This window comes from Lonchura striata, chromosome 7 (assembly GCF_046129695.1).
Source record: "Lonchura striata isolate bLonStr1 chromosome 7, bLonStr1.mat, whole genome shotgun sequence".
NCBI classification, from domain to species: domain Eukaryota; kingdom Metazoa; phylum Chordata; class Aves; order Passeriformes; family Estrildidae; genus Lonchura; species Lonchura striata.
The window spans coordinates 22,758,540-22,775,788 of NC_134609.1; the positions used below are offsets into that span (position 1 = coordinate 22,758,540).

At 52.8% G+C, this 17,249-nt stretch overlaps 1 protein-coding gene across 1 annotated transcript in view; it reads left to right on the forward strand.

The window, feature by feature from the left end:
- The first annotated feature begins 16,046 nt into the window (after positions 1-16,046).
- The window catches only part of MXI1 (MAX interactor 1, dimerization protein), a 55,735-nt gene continuing 54,532 nt past the window's right edge, over positions 16,047-17,249 (forward strand). Inside the window, exon 1 of the mRNA XM_021536283.3 lies at positions 16,047-16,257. Coding sequence (XP_021391958.1) covers positions 16,062-16,257 — 196 coding nt within the window. The 5' untranslated portion in view covers positions 16,047-16,061. The remainder of the gene's footprint in view (positions 16,258-17,249) is intronic.

Consider the following 17,249-nt stretch of genomic DNA (forward strand, 5'->3'; position numbering starts at 1 on the left):
TCGCTCAGCCCGTTACCACAGTTTCTAATCTCAGTTTCAAAGCCAGCAGTAATTTAGGTTTCTGAGCAAAAGATTGACAGAATACAGTATGATAAAACTTGCATTTTTCTGCAGCCTTGTCCTTTGGAAATGGGGTAAAATAGCTGTACATTTACATGTGCCAGCAGTACATAGAAACACCCAGGCAGTTTTCACATGGAGCAGCACACAGCTGCTCGGTCAAGTTTGATCAGCTTAAAGACAAACAAAACAAAGCAAAGCCTGATGATGGGAACTGGAGGACGAACAAGAGTTCACATTTGGAAATTGTGGCTGAGAGTCCCAAAGTCAAACAGGGCCTCTGGGAGGTGAGAATTCAAGCGGCCTTTAGGTGGCATCAGACCCTCGCGTTTGCTGCCTGTGCTCCCCGCAGTCGCAAAGCCAGCAGCAAAGCGCTTTCAGAGAAGGTATTTTTGGTGGAGATTTTGTGGGCTTTATTCCAGTTCCAGTGCAGAGAGATGAAAGCGGACATCTGGCTGCCGGACTCATTTTCTATATTGATTCATTTCAAAATCCAGCAATGGAGCAGGCTTTGTCAGGGAGGCAAGACTCCTCCCCTTCGTCCTTTTGCAGCAAGCTAAGAATGTTGGTGAGATTTTTTTTGAACTTTTTAACTCACTCCACTGAACAGAATAATATCCGTTTGTTCAATATTTTTCTATCAACCTTACCCACAGGCCAGAGACTTCTCAGTGGTTTTGAATGGTGGGGAAGAAGTCAGGAGACCCCAGTGGAAAACCCCTGGTGCCAAAGGTTCCACACCCTTCTGTCTCACCTGCTTCCATGTCATAAATTCCAAGCACATTTCCTTTCATATTTGCAGCAGTAGCTTGATAGAACTGTGTGTCTCTGGACACTGCTCTTTGTTATTTGTATGTTACTTGTAAAAACAAAACTTGTGCCCTGGGTTATCAGGATGGTGAGTAGTTGAACTCTGTAAGGAGCAGCTGAAATTCTCTGGGTGGTGACGTGGTCCCGGGCATGGTCCTGACCACTCCCAGCCCTGGCTGACATCGCCAGCTGCTGCTGGCTTTGACCTTCAGCCTGTCAGCTGCTGGCTGCTCTCTGACCTCCCAGGCACAGCACTCATCCCTCTCCTCCCAAAGGTACACAAAGTTCAAACACTGACTGAGGTGAGGTGCTTAACTTACTGGCCTGGCTTTTCTCGGAAGGCTGAGCATTTAGCCATGCCAGGGAGAGCTGCAGAAGAGCAAGTTGTTTAGCCCTCAGCTTGATGCAGTGACAGCCAAATAATCCCTGGACTGCAGGGAACATGTAGCCCCCAAAATCAGCATTTTGATGAGCTGTGCTTGAGGACTTTGCAGGGACTGAATTCTCAGTCTGTCAACTCAGGCCCTTCCGTCTCCTCCACTAGGATGGAAAAGGAAAGGTTGCTGCAGATGGCTGAATTTCTGTGTCCAGGGTGTTGAGAGCAGCTGACTGGCCCCTAATAAACCTGCCATGTTGGGGGTCCCTGAGTGTTAATGGCAGTGTGAGGGCCTGCCTGAGCTTGTCTCTTAAGCTGATGTGGGCACAGTGGCAGTAAAGCTTGGGAACACTCCAGGTCCCTGCACCAATGGCCATGTGTACCCAGACAGGTGCTGAGCTGGGGCCTCAGAGGTGCTCCAGAGGACCAAAGCCACCTCATCTCCTGAGCTGTACCTTTGCTGGGTGCCAAAAAGGACCTACAGAAAACTCTGAACACACTGCAGCAGCTGCAGTTTATACTCGGTGCTTTGCCCTTGGATGTTGGACACTTTCAGCCCAAATCCTTCTTTACGTGGATGGACAATACAGAAGCTGGCTGATAAATCCACTCAACAGAATGGGAATGTGGCACAGTAACTCCCTTTCCCAAACAGGAATTACCAATTTCTTATTCCAGTGAGTATAAGCATCCTTCCCTTTCTAGCAGAGAGGTGCAGTGTTTTCAATACATACTCTTTCCATCTGGCTAGACAGCTCTCTCAAACACCAATACCTATAATTACATATATTATGTATATTTGTATATACATATTACACATGCTAATTATATCTACAGACATTAAAACGTTTACCCTGCTTGACTTCAGTTTTATTTTAAAGTTGGCAGCATCCAACCAACACTAGGAATATGCTGTATAAATAATAGAGTTTATTTAGATTTATTCAACAGTGTTTACAACTAATAAGTAACCACATCCATTAAAGTCATGATCTCCTGGCTGGCATGTCACCTACATGTGATCATTCACCTTCAGCTGGAGCAGCTGGTTCTTCCTGGATTTATTTAATGGGGCTAACTTCACAAATGACCTGGAAGAGGCACATTGGGCAGAATTTGCTCTGCCACTGTCTAATGGGAGAATATTTGGGCACTGGAGTAGTTTTCTTATAAATAGATATTTTGGGCTGTCTTACTCCACTTGGCTTGGTTTCTGCCTTTCCAGTTGCTTTATGGCACTAGAGGAGCCCTAAATGCCTTCTCAGGGTGAGGGTGAAGGCGCTGTGTCAGTGTCACCTGTTCCATCCTGCCAGCACCAGGATGTCTGGGGTGCCAGCTGCTCTCTGGGGCTACTGGGCCTCTTCTGGATATTTCAAAATGTAACAGTGTCCTGTCCCTTCATTGAAAATGAGCTTTGTGCACATGAGGGGTGGCAAGGGAGCTGGCCTCGATGATCCTTGTGGGTCTCCTCCAACTCAGGCTATTCTGTAACTTTGATTATTTTCTTACACTGGGCATGTTAAGTTGGAAAGCAAAGTACACTTTGCTTTCACTTTCAGTCTCTTCCTCCAGTTTAACCCTCATGAGTGCTGGTGTGACAATGCTGCACAGGGAGCAATTAGGCTGGAGAAACTTCTCCCTCTGTGAAAATGAGCTCATCTGAGAAGTTATTTTCAGTCTGTGGAGGATTCGTGTGAGCTGGTCAAAGGCTCTCCTGGGGGGTTCCCAACAGCACCTTCAGCCTCCCTGAACCCCACTTCAGCATGGCACAGTTCACTGACATTCACTGTGTGCAGCCAGTGCCTTTTCAGGTGGGTTTTGTGAAGCCACACACATTTCATCAACCTGTAAGATCAGGATTCTGCCTTTGCTCCCAGTGCATACCTGGTGCTTCCCCTAAAGCAGAGGAGGGCTGCTGCCCCCACTTAGTCCTGCTCACATTTAGATCTTACCAAGGCTGTCAATGCCACTGATTTACTGGGCACTCAGAAAAAGCACATTGACTTGGAGAAATCAGTATGATGAGAAAACCAAAGTGGTGTCTGGCTCCATCAGCATCTGTACATGTGCCTTCTGCTCCACACAGCACCTGCCTCTCCAGAGCCCTGGGCATCCCACAGAGGGCACAAAAGCAGTGCAGGATCCCTGTGCAGTGCTAAGGGTGCCAAGCCCACAGCAGACATACACAGCAGTTCACAGAGTGTCATCTCCGTGGGTCAGTGCATTCAGTGGCTCCTTGCACCAGCAAAGTCACAAAATGCCGTGGTGTTTTAACCAGAAATTGTGACCAAGAGCATCTTTCGTGCTTTGATTTGTTCCTTATGAAATGAGCAGGTTCTGTGAGAAGTAGCTCCAAGCACTTCTCCTACTTGGGCAGGGAACTGATGCTTCTCACTGAGAGCTCTCTGTGCCTAAACAGGGGCTTGAAGGCAAAGCTGCAGATTACTGCTGTGGGACAATCCCAGCTCTGGCAGTTTTTGAGAGAGGAAAAGTGGTTTTTACCATAAATTAATAACTTTGAACAGATGTCTGAGGTCTGCAATAGAGCTGTCAAGGATGGCAGAGACTCATCCACCCTGCAATTCCTGCCTGGGCACCATCCACTGGTCCTCCAGCCTGTGTGGTGCAGCCCTGGACACCCCCAGCTGCAGTGGGATGGCTGCAGAAGGGTCAGAGCAGCTGCTCAGCCCATCTCCCATCACTCTTGGCTCTTGGCTGATACAGACTCCAAAGCAAAGCTGCTGCAGGAGCAGTGCTGGGCACACACTGCCCTCCTTTCTGAGCTGCTCTGGGGCACGGGCAGGCAGAAGGAGCCAGAACCAACCTGGCTTTAGGCAGGCTCTAAAAGGACAAATTATTCAGGTCCCTGGGTCAGCAATGAGCTTTTCCCCTGCCAGATGAACCACAAAGGCAGCTCTCCTTGCCTTAATGCCTAAGACTTTATAGCCCACAAATGTTTTACTGTTTGGAAAATTCCGATTCAAAGGGGTATATTCCCATAAGAAGAGAAGGTCTGGCAAGCAGGAAGCATTCCCCAGTGTCAGCCCGTGCCCAGCATATGGATTAAATAGCTTTTGCTGCACAGAGCCAGACAGGCTCTTTGGGCAACACAAAAGCACATGTGCAAGTGCCATTTTTGGCAGCTGCCTTTCATTTGATAGATGCAGTTACAAATTGATTTTAGAATTTTGGAATTTAGACAATGCAATTCTTCCAGTCATAAAGGAATGACAGCACCTCTTAGCTCCTGTGTTAACCAAAATGCTGTGGCCAGGGGCTGGGATGCCTATTGCCATGGTCCAGCTCCAGTGGTGGGAAGGATGCTCTTCCCTGCCAACCAGTGGCTCTTGGATGCCCTGTGCTGCACTTTGGGCAGCAGGGATAATGTCAAGTTACTAATGGCTCCCTTCATCCTGTTACTCCCCTGTTGGTGCAGTGTCTGTTTCCTGTCTCTGTGATTACCTTGCCAGTCTCATTAATGCTGTGTGCCACTCCAGTTCCTCCAGCTGTGGTTGTCAGAGAGAGGATTTTAACATGGCAAGGGAGAATGTGAGTGTAACTGAATTTGTCTAAAACATCACTTAGGCAGGGAGGTGAAAAGCCTCTTAGGTGGTAACGTAGTGAACAGGAGCTGCTCCAACAGCACTGCCAAACCTCTGCCTGTTCCTGCCTCCAGCCCAACACTTGGGAAAACACCACCAGGGTGTGATTTGCCACCAGCCATGGCTCACCTCCACCATCCCAGCAGACAAGAAAAAATTCACTAGAAGCGAGGATGTGCAGTAAGTCACCAGCAGCTCCCAGAGAGCCAATGAGCAGGAGTGAGGTTTGCTGTTGCATCACCTGCTCCCAAACATGCTCAGGAACACTGCTGCACAGGGACCTACACCTAAACCTACCCACTGATGGAGTAATATGCACTGTGGGTGCTGTGCAGCCCTTTGCCATTGCCCACACAGAGACTTTGGTGTTATGGAGCTTTGGAGGAAGCCAGGAAACATCCCATGCCTGCCTGCCAAGGATGCAGCTCTGCAAAGGCAGTGGAGCCACATTCTGGAGACCCTCTGACCCCCAGGCTCAGAACTTGGCCAGGGCTCTCCAGCCAGCCCATCCTGCTGTGCTGGGGGCTGACAGACACAGCCTCCTCTTCCATCTCTTGGTGGGATAAAAACCACCCACCCTATTGTTCGCAGCCATCCTCTCAAAGTTTATAAATAAACCCCATTTCCCTGCTGTCTTTGTGCTTTCCCATTTTGACGCAGCCTTGATTTCCTCCTGTTCCAGAGGCCTTCAAACAAACAGCTCCTTTTTTTGTTGCTGGTTTGGTTCCCCCCAGCTGCTGTCGGGGCAGGCGCCGTGGCCGTGCCCGTGCCCGGTGCCAGGATGCCGAGCGCCGGGACGGGCTTATCTGGCAGCTTCCCATAAATTACCCCATCTCGGAGGTGTGGGTGTTAATGTGCAACCTGGTGACAAAGCAGCTGGTTTTATTGCATGTGCAGCATGTTAGCAGTGGGAGAAGGATGCTGAGAAGTCTGGGGATGGGATGTGGGAGCCTGGTGCTATTCCAAAAGAGTCTTCCCTCTACAGGGTGAGGCAGAGCAGTCAGACTCCTTCAAATCCAAGCATGAAGTGGGTGATCCACAGGATTCACTGCTGCCCAGACAGCATCACACCACTACTCTCCTAAAATACTGGAGTGTTTACTACAAGGTGATTCCCCAATTAATTTTAATGGCGATACTTAATTTCTAAGCATTTTAAAACTCACTTTTTGCTGGCAATTTTCAGCCCTTTAACAGTGATTCTGGTTACCAGCATCTTTTGGGTAAATATTTAAGGAACACTAAAATCCACCCATGGTCTGTAGAACTGCCTTTCTCTCTGTATCAATATTGGGGATTGTTCATGTAATACGTGGCTGTATTAGATATGGCTATAAATGCAGGTCTGTGCCCTGGGCGAGCACAAGGAAGGGCGTGTTTTGCTTTTTCAGCACTTGCATTGCAAGGGCAGGCTAATTTTTAACTCTCTCCTAATATTCACAGCATCTGGGTGAAATCTCTGTCCACTGACTGGAGCGTGGGGTACAAGCAAAGCTAAGGAGGACAGGGATGCTCTGAGCGTCATGATGCTGCAGGGTGAGATGTGGGTATGAATGAAGCTTTCCCTTTTTGTTCCTCTTTGACTACTTTTACTGAAACCAATCTCCTGAGAAACAACGAGGGCGAGCAGAGGTGTTGTAACAGCCCTTCTGCCTCCTCAGTTAAAAAACAAACCTGCTGGGTTTTAATATCAGCTGGGTCATTCCCAAGCAGGAGTGAAGTTGCCATCTCTCCTATCTTAGCCACTTAGGCTAAAAACTAGCAGAGAGAGCAGTCTTAAAACACCTTGATACCTGAAATTCGGGAAGAAGAGAAAGAAAATCCGGGAAAAGGGCTGTGCCGGGCTGTAAGGAGACGTGGGCAGCCCAGCCCTGGTGACGCGTGGGTACTCATGAGTTCACCCCGCTGGCCGCAGTGCAAGCGGCTTGTTGGACATTCCCTCCCTCCTCCCCAAGGCCGAGACGTCTGTCTGTCCTTATCCCGCCCATGTCTGGAGCCAGCAGCTCCAAAGGGGAGCAGAAGCAGGCGGCGGAGTTCCCCCGCTCCGCTGCCTTTGTGCAAACCGGGTTTATCTGTATTGTTTGACCAGCGCCAGCAAATTACAGCCTGCCTAATGCGTCGGTAGGGAGAGGCAATTAAACACCGACCCAACGAGTATTGCGGCCAGCGTGACTGGGGAGAAACAGCTGCAATCTGCACGGCAGCTGGGAGAGACGGGTGGAAAACATCAACCTCTTTATTTATGTCTTTGCTCTCCCCTCTGCCGTGTCTGGCTGCCCGGCTGGTGAAACCTGCGCGGGGCAGGCTTTGGCAGGACGCGGGCAGGGTCCGTGCCTGGATCCAGTGAGTTTTCACTGGATTGACTTCAGCCCAAGCAGCTGGTGGTGCCCGTCCCGAGTAGTGCAGGGTCAGGTCACCAGAGGTGACAGGACTTGGCTTTTGCCCTGCAGAGCATTCCTGCAGCTGCTTTGCAGCCGTTGCAGCCCTGGGGGCTGTTCTTGCAGGCACATCCTGAACATCCCTCTAGGATTTAGTGCTCCAGTTCAGTTTCCCATCAAATCAACTCTGTCTTTCTATGGCATCTTCTTCAGTGTCCTTGCACCCAAGCCCCTGACACTGAGCTTGTGTCAGTGGCACCCCACCAGCAGCCCCCTGTGCTGTCCCCAGGTGAGATTTTCTGTCTCCATCCTGCTTCACCTGCCATGGTCAATGCCACATTCACATCTTTATCCCTCAGACTCCAATGCTGAATCACCCCAAATGTTTTGTAGATCACGAATCCTGTTGCTAATCCTGGACATCCTAATGGATAATTTTTGTTTTCCCAGATGCTGTGAGCAGTCTAGGGGAGGGAGCCATTTTGCTGTGGCCTGAAGTGTTTTCTCAGTGTTACACAAATAAACAGGGGTAGGTTTGAACTGGGATCTCTGGAATCAACTTTCTGCAGGTGCTGAGAGCATTTCTGGGTAGATTTAGAAGGCTACCTTTGCAAACAGCATCTTTAAGAATCACAGAAGTGATGTTCATGGTGAAGTGCTCTGGCACCTGGAGCAGGAAATGAGAGAATCATCACTGGAGTCTCGTCAGAGCCAAGGATTTAAGCTGCCTGTGTGGACCAGGTCATCCACCACCAAGTTCAGCCATCTGAACTGTAGAACAGGTAAGTTGTGCTACTCGCTGTCTGAGAGCCAGCAGTCCCAGGTTTAGAGAGGGTTTTGTGAGCCTTAAACAAAGGGTGCACAGGGGGTTCCCAGGAAGGGGAACACCCATGGCAGGGCAGCACATCAGTAATGCAGAACAATCATGTTCCTGCCAAAGCCATTGCCCACAGTCAGCTGCTGATTTAAGCAAGGCTATTCTGCCAGCTTGGCTGTATCAGGAGCCCACAGTCACTTTTTCATGGCCTGCACATTGGTTTGGGGCATTTTATGTGGTTTTACTCTGCAAGATGTTTGCTCTTTGGGGGATCCTACGGGATCTGAGTCCTGGGGGAAACAACAGTCACAGGGAAGGGCACAGGGCTAAAAGTGCAATGAACAGGTCATGCTGATTATTGTCTTTACAACCAGAGATTTTTCTAGGCCAGGAAGTGCAACAGATGAAATCTCTTCTTCAGACAGGTATCTGACAGCACTGTGAGAGTCATCATCAGTGGAATCAGAGCAGGTGAGGATTAGGAAGTGGATTGCAAAGTGAGTAACACACTGGCTGAGGCATCACCCCCACTCAGCAGAGCTGGGACCTGCACAAAAGAAGAGTCAGGACCAGCAGCAGTGGGTTTTGCTGTGACATGATTGCCATAAGATGTGGGGATCTCAGTCCATTGGAAGCCATCCCTGTGGCATCACTGTGTGCAAACCAGAGGCTGGGATGCTGAGACTTGTCCTGGTGCTGGTGCAATGATCAACCACAGCCATGGTGAGGACTGAGGGGATGCCAGGCAGGTTCAGCCTGGGAGGATGCACCATCCTTCTCCTTAGCTACAATGACAAGGGACAGAGGAAGATGAGGAGGAAGCTGTAGGGAAATACTGGGGAGAGAAAATAGCTTTTAAACTGCAGATAATGTTGGCACATGAACAAATGGGTATTAAGTGGTGGGGGCTGCTGGGAGACTGGGAAATTTGTGAAAGGGATTATATGACGTGGCTGCTCAGAATAGTTGGACTAAATGACCCAGCCTATCCCCTCTGGTTTTGTCCTCCTCTTATGGCACCAGGTGCTTGGAGTAGCAGCAGAGCTGGTCTATTTGTATTTCAATATTAGGATATGAAGCAAGTGAAAATGAGGAAAAACTGCACCCAAACACTGATGTGCTTTTTCTGTTCTTGGGATGCACCAGAAAACCCTCCTTCATCAGCTTCTGGGGTCAAAACTTGCCTGCCAGTGGCCTGCAGAGGCACAGTGAGCTGTATTGGAGAGAACATGCTTGTAAGAAATGAGGGAACTCATTAGGCCTCAGCAATTACACTGCAAGAGTCACGAGCAGCACTGAACCAGCAGAGCTGCTGGCTGGTGGCACTGGAGGCTCCCAAGTTTCCTCCCAAAGCCAAGCTCCTCCTCGAAGCTTTGTCCCCTCCAAGCCATATGTTCCCTTGCCCAGCTGGTGTCCATCACTGTGGCTCCACAGCCAGGGGCTGCATTCCCCTGCCCACTGTGCTGTGGCATTAGGGCCAAGAGCAGCATCCTTGTGCCCCCCAGCCTCCAAACCAACCCCAGGAGCTTTGCCCATCAGGTTCCTGCAGTCTTTCCCTGTGCACTGATCCTTTCTTCTGCCTGCAGATCAGCAGTAACTCCAGGTCTGACCTCTTTAGCCAATGACATTTTTTCTGAAGTTTAACAAATTTTTAAAGTTAAACCTTCATCCAGCATTTTATTTGAAATAACCAGCATTCTTCCCTTCCTTTGAAGGGAAGAATGTCATTTTTCACTATTATTTAGTTGCTGTTGTTGGTGGAGTCAAGTGTCAGCTGTGCCCTGATGGATTTCCTCACCTTAACACCAGACCCAAGTTAGCCATGAACTCAAAGGAAACTAATTTTACTGTGCAAATGAGGATCTCCTCTTTGTAGAAGCTATCTGATGAGTCCAAGCTGCAAAAGCTTCGACAAAGCAGAAATAAGGTATTGCTGAAAGACAGTCTGGGGAAGTCAAAACTGAGCCCCTGCCCCTCCAAAACCCTGGGCATCATTTCTGCATACTCCATCTTGGGATGGGGATGGCAGGAAACCTCCCTGGACATTCCCCTTGTAAAATATCTGCCTTTCTTTTCCTCTAGGCTTTATCTTCTGCAGCCAGTTTGCCAAGACATGAGGCTCAAGGGGGTGGAAGGGAAAAATGAGGCACCTGAGCAGGTGCAGTTTGTGCACAACCCAGAGATGCCTGGCTTCAGAGCAGTCACCACCTCAGGAAGGCTGTCCTGGGCTAATGCATCAAAGCACAGGGGACCAGGAGGTTGTGTGCTATGACAGCAGTTAAAAGATCAGCTGAGTGGAGGGACACAAAGCATTCAAAAGTGAGAAGAGGATCAAACCTCCATTGGGAGGTGTGGGATCCTCTTTCTCTGCTCTTCCCACAGTGAATCCTGCTGGGCTTGGCCTAATGGCTCCCCAGCCTAGTCCAGAAAGCACAAATCCCAGAAATGTGTTGGAGATGTTTTGGATGTCACATTACTGAGTCTAACATAAAAACTCAAAGCTGAAGCATGCAAAATTGCACAGTGAGAATATTATAAGATCCTCCTGCCTGGAACAATGTCAAATGACCTTCTCTTGATCTGCCAGCCCAGCCCAGACTCAAGGATCAATCGGTGTATTCCTAGGAGTGGTGTAAAGCTTTCAGCTGAACAGATGGAGAACTAGATCCTCCACTTGACTCTTTTCACCAGGGGAGACACTCTTGGACCTTTTGCCACATCCATCCTCCCACCTGCCTTAGCAGGTCCCATCCACACCTTACAGAGCCACCCAGACCCACCAGGAATATTCAGCATTTAATCCACCCACCAAGAGATGTGCCTTTTTTCTGCTGGCACAAGGCAATTTCAGACCATATGTGTGCTTTCCCTTAAGGGTGGGCAAGAAAAATACTTCATTATTTTTATATCAGAACTGCATGGCAACTACTGTGAAAGTCCAAGTGTGAACAGCAGAGAACTAGTAGGAGCTGAGAAGAGCTCGTGCCATCTCCCAGCCTCTGAGACAGAAAACCTACTCTTAAAATGATGGAGAGTGGGGAGGGCAATCAGAAGGCTGGAAGTAAAAAAAAAAAAAAAAAAGCTTATTGTAAAAGCAGAGATCATAGCTCAGATTTACCTGATGAATGCTGAGATCACGGGGCACCACACAGGATTTCAAGGAGGACAATCCTTACAGGATTGTAAAGAGGGATTTCAAAGGAAATTAAGTAGAAGCTTCAGAGGTGCTAGCAGGATGAAACTGTAAATAACAGCATCATAAATGGATCTGAGAAAAGCAGTATGGCCAGGCAAGGCAGGAGCAGGCAAAAGGGACTATCACCACTATTTGTAGCTTAGTTATTTCCAGCACACACCAAAAGAGAGCATCAAGGACAGATTGCAGAGGCGATGTGGCAGCGTGGGCAGCCAGAGACACCCAGTGAAACCACGGAGCTTCCTGAGCCCCAGCAAAGGATCAGGAGTGCTGGAGAGCCTGAGCATGACACCTTATGCATGACAGCTGCTGGAGCAGGCACCTGAAACCCTGACAAGAGCCTTTCTCCTGGAGCACCTCTGAGTTATCCCTATCTCCTGTTTCACTTAGGGAAATGAAAGGCCATTGTAATGATGGCTGCAGAAGAGGGCTGGATGCACTCCCACTCTGGGTCTGGCCAGGTGAGAGTCAGGCTCTGACAGCATCTATAAGGACATGGAGCCCTTGGCTGCAAACATCTAGCAGCCCCACAGAAGGATGTGTGGCCCTGCTGTAAATCCCAGTCCCATACCTTGGGACAAGGGACAACAGGCAGCAATAGCAGGTGGCAGCCAGGGGCCTGGCAGGACAGCCTGGAGCCAATGTTCCAGGGGAGAGCTATATGTATTAATTATTGACTAGTGCAAGAAGAGATAGGAGATTTCACTGACCTCTGTGCATCTCTCTGTGCAGGCAGGCTTCTGCACCCCAATTACATCATGCTTGGGCAAGGAGAGGGACAATACCTGCACTCACCATTGGGCTGGAGCCATAAGGAGTGACCCAGTAACACTAGAAACTTCCTGGGTCCAACAGCCAAATCAAGGTTTTAGAAATCATCCAGGTTCCATGAGAGATCTTTTCTTCCTCCAGAGTACAGCTGCCCCAGACCAGCTCTATCCCATCCCCACCACAACAACTGTGTCCATTAAAAAAAAAAAATAAAGAGATATGTGATAGCCCCCAAATAATTTTTCAATATCTTTATATCACTCTTGTGCAGCAAGAAATGCCTACCCATGGCAGACAGGCAGCACAAATATCACTTGGAAAATGAGTTAGTTCTTCCAAAATGACTGCAGCAGACTTTTAAAGGCAGGTGAAATTTTATAAAAGGATTACATTAGGATTAGCCTGAAAGGAAAGAGAGCAGGTGCTTCCAGGAGCTTTTGCAGACCGAAATCCAGGGTTGTATTGGCTCCCACCCTTTAAAACCCTTTCTGAACCCTGCCAGGTCTGTCCAGGGGGTGATTTACACTGGTGCTGCCACTGGAACAAATGGAATGTTTAACACCTGTGATGTGGGGAAATAGCTGCTGCGTGTGATACCACCAAAACAAGGTCAAAATACACCCACCAAAGGGAACTTAGCACTTGTGCTCATAGCAATAGCTCTGTTTTCCTCTGTTCAGCCCAGCATGGGCACCACACACACACATGAGATGATTCCCATGGCAGAGGGGAAGGGATGCCCACTCTCTACGCCAAGGGTTTCTCATGGCACCTCACACCACCTGGCAGCTTTGCACTATATCCACACCTTGCTATGTTATGCAGCATTGCAAAATAAAGCACTCCAGCAATCGTACCTCTTATCCAATCCCAAATGATGGGGTGGACATTTTCCCCACTTTTACAGGTGTGAATTTGACAACATCCCTGCGGGCATCCAACCTCTGCATCCCTGGGCCACTCACTCTCCCCTCGCTGTACTGAGGGCAGCCTGCAGCCACAGGCTGCTGATAAAAGGTCCAGGGATGTCCCATAATGTGAAAGCTGCCTTGGCCACCCCCTGGAAGCAGAGGCCATGTGGGCTGTGGGGCTGAGCCAGGGGCTCACCCCAGCTCACCCCAACTCCCATTTCTCTGGGCCCATGGGGCTGCACTCAGATCTTCCACTTTTGTCCAAGAAGCATCTTCTCCATCACCTTGCAGAGAAAAAAATGACAGTGAGACTTCAGGATGAGCTCAAAGGTTGAACAAAGTAGAAGAGAAGGGAAATAAAGACAGCATGCCCGTAACTGGCTGTATTTAGAAGGCTGCAGTGGAGAAGGGTGCTGGACCATGGCTGCTGGATGTGCAGAGCTGGCAATACTGCAAAACTTCTTCCCTTATCACTCCTGTGTTGCCTCTCTGATTCTGGGTGCTTTCCAGTGCCCACATATTTTTTTGTACCCCACAGACCATGTGCCCCAAAGCCTTCATTCCTCTTGAGACAGTTCCCTTGGAATGCCTGCCCTTGGACCATTCCCTCAGGAATACTTTTCTCTGTGGAAGTGCCTTTAAAGAGAAATCATCCTGCAACTAAGCTAGAAGGGAAAGGGATCAAAATTATGATTATTCTGGCTTCAAACCTGGGATGTCACTGGGAAAAGCGGTACCTGCTGAATCAGCACCAATCAATACAAAGCATTCCAAAAATGGCTAGAGAAGTGTTGTGCAGGTGCACAAGGAGGACCAAGACATGCAGTAGGTAACAGAGGATGCTGCCATTAGGCACAAGATCTACAGTATGGACTCTGGATGGCCATACACATCCTCATCTTCTGGGAAAGGGGCTGAGATTTTTAAATAATCTGATTTTTAAGCAATCTGATGCTGGCTGACTCTGGTGCCTTTGGTGTGCTTTCAGCAATGATCTCTTAAGGTGAGGTCATGGAAAGCCTTCTGCCCAATGGACAGATCCTTGTGTCCAGGTCCCCAGTGGCTGCAACTGGGGTTGATTAGAGCAGTCCTACCAACAGCTCAATCCCTGCACAATTAGAAAGCCAGAGACTTTCTGACTGATGTTTTAATGGGAGTGTTCACCCATGCATGCTTGTAAAGCAAGAATCATGTCTTATCTCAGCTAGTCAGTGGAGTCAATAAAAGCCAAGTACATTCTGAATCCTTCACTTGCCTGGATGTACCCTGTGGCTCAGCCTGGCTCCCACCTGCACCTCTGCTCAGCCCTTGCCTTCCCAGCTGAGATCCTGCTCTCAGGGATGGCCAGTCGCCCGCGGGTGCTGAGCACACCTGAGCCTGGCAGCGGCGTTCTGTCCCGCTCCATTCCCGGCACACCAGGCTCTGCCTTCTTCTCCACTCTTCTTAAGGCCACAACTAAATCTAGATGATGCTTTGTGTCCTCCCTCCTACACCAGCCCGTTCTGGGCTGCCAAACGCAGTGATGGGACAATTCGTGGCACTGTTGATGTGGCAGCAGCCATGCGGTGCCGCCGGCACGGAGGAGGTGCCATATGGCCGCGGGAGGGGCTGCGCTGAGCCGCACTGCACGGGGAGCTGGCCCAGCCCCGGCATGTGCCGTGGGAAGGGCATGTGACCGACGAAATCCCGCAGCCATGCTTCCCAAAAATAGCCAGCTGGCCCCCAGCAATTGGGTGCCGCGGGGATTTCATTGCATGCGCTGCTGCTGGGGCACCGTCCCCTCTCAGATGATTCAGGACCCGGTGATGCTGCGGGCTCCAGGTACCCACTAGCCCTTACTAATGCAGCACCCCTAAGCGCCACCGCGACCTCTGCTCTGCTCTCCAGCCCGTTCCGGTCCCTGCGAGGCCGGTGAGCCCGGCGAGAGCCACGGAGCCCCACGGCAGCCAGGTGTGAGCAGGTCCCCACGCCCCAGCACATCTCCGGGGCGATGCTTCTCCCCAGCCGCTCCTACAGGGCTCCTCAGTGGAACCAGACCAACCCGACCGGCCGGGCAGGAGCGGGGTTTCGTGCTGCAAACGTAGCACCGTGTTTCAGGTGGTGTTGTCACGGATAAAAGGGGAGCCAGGAGGGTGTTGGAGGTCACTTGCTGCCAGCCTGGTGCGAGTGGAGTCCACTCCGCCTACCCCCTCAAAATTCATGGACCCAGGATTGTAAATGATTTTTGGAAGTGCAAATCCTTGCCCTTCTCCTCAGTCTGGGTTGCGTCCTGCACTCTCTCCTCCGGGCTCAGCTGCTCTTTGTCACCTCCCTGACTGCAAAACAAGGGGAAAACAAGCTGTAGTGTGCCCGGCTCTGACACCAGGTCTGCAGGGATGGATATGGAGGAGGCGAGGAAGGCTGGTGCATCCCTTGCCTGCTCTCCACCTTCGATTTACTTTGAAAAAAACATTTATTAATTGCTTTGAGAGTCTGAACCCAGAGAGAGCTTTCTGGGGGGCACTACACAATAGAGGAGGAGTGATTTGCCATTAGTGCTTCATGCCGAGGGGCCCCTTTGGAGTTCGGGTTTTGCTTGCAGTGCTGACCCCATCGCCCCCCAGGGCTGGGCCCAGTATGGGCTCCCCAGCCCGCCTGTCACGCTGGCTCCAGGGACAGACCCTCGGGCAGCGGCGGGAGGTGACACTCGGGGTGGCAAGGGCCAGGACAGGCCTGGCTGTGCCTCTGTGTCCCGGGGGTGAGCGCAGCCGGGCCCCCACCAGTGCCACCATCCCCGGGGGCGCGGTGCCACCACGGCCGGCGCCCCTTTCCAAGGGGTCGATCCCCGCTGCGGGGCTGAACCACGTCCCGGGGCTGCTGAGCGGCGGCCCGCCGGTCCCCCCCGCCCCGGGACGAGCCCGGCCCTGCCCCGCCGGCCGCCCCCCCGCGCCGGGCGCCGCGCAGCCGCCGGCGCTCGCACTCCGCAGGCGCGACCGGGCCGGGCCGCCCCGCCGGGGCGCGGGGGGGGCGGGACGGCGGCGGCCCGTGGGGCGACACAGCGGCGGGGCGGGCGGCGGCAGCGCTGGGACCGCGGCGGCCGCCGGGCTCGCCGGCAGACGGACGGACGGACGGGCGGGCGCAGCACCGGGAGGCTGCGGGGCATGGGGAAGCGCGGCCGGCCGCGGAGGGAGCCGCGGAGCGAGCCGCGGAGCGCAGGGGCGGCCGGCGGGGCCCGGTGCCCCCTCGGGGACATCTGCAACACGAGCCCCGCGGCGGGCATGGACACCTTCCTCTACAACGTGCAGGTGCTCCTGGAGGCCGCCAGCTACCTGGAGCGGATCGAGAAGGAGAATAAAAGTAAGTGCGGGCTGGCGGCCGTGGCCGCGCGTGTGCGTGACCGCGGAGCGGTCAAGGGGAGTAAGGAAAATAAACCAAACTTTCGGCTGGCTGCAGGGGCTGGCGACGCAGTGACAAAGGGCCTGCACCCCGCGAGACAGAGGCGTGCGTGCGACCCCCGCCGCCACTGGGGAGACCGGGCCCGGGGGGAAAGTTTGGGATGGAGAGTGGAGCGGGACGGTGCAGGGAGGGGGGGCGCATCTCCGGTTCTCGAGGAGAGCGGGCTCGGAGGGGCACCGAGAGGGGCCGGGGGGGCGGCGGGCTCCGCGCGGAGCCAGAGCCGGTGGCGGAGCCGGAGCGGCGGGGGAGGAGGCGATGACACGTCCCCGCTCCCCCCGCCGGGGCATGGGCAGAGTCACGTAGGCAAGTGGCAGCGCTCGCCAGGTAGCCGGCGGGGAGGAGAGGGCCGGGCAGAGCAGCGCACTGCAGGGCAGGACAAGCGTCCGGTGCGGGGCGGTGGCCAGCCGCGCCGCTAGCCCCCCTGCTCCGCGGGCGCGGAGAGTGCGCGTAGCCCGCGGCTTTCCCCCGCGGAGCGGTCTCCCGAGCGGACACGCGAGCTGCGAGGGACGGCGGCACCGCGAGGCAGAAGCGCTTTGGGAACAAAGGGGCGGCCGTGGCCCGCGGCGGAGCGCGGCCGCGGACCCCGCGCAGTGGCGGAGCGCGCTCCAGCGGCGCTGCGCCCGGCGCGCCCCGCCCCGCGGGCGGACACATGGTTCGCACATGGAGCCAGCGCGCCGCGCTCATTGGCCGCCGCCTGCCGGGGGCGGGGCCGCGCGGCCCGCTCCGCCAATGAGCGGCGCCGGGGTCCCCCGTGTGACGTCACGCGTTGCCGAGCGGGCCGGGGGGGTCGGCCCGGGGGGGTCGGGCCGGGCGCTCCGGCCGGGCGCTCCGGGGACCGCCGAGCCCGGGGGTGTCACACGGACACCTCGCCGGGAGCTCGGGCTCCGCTCCGC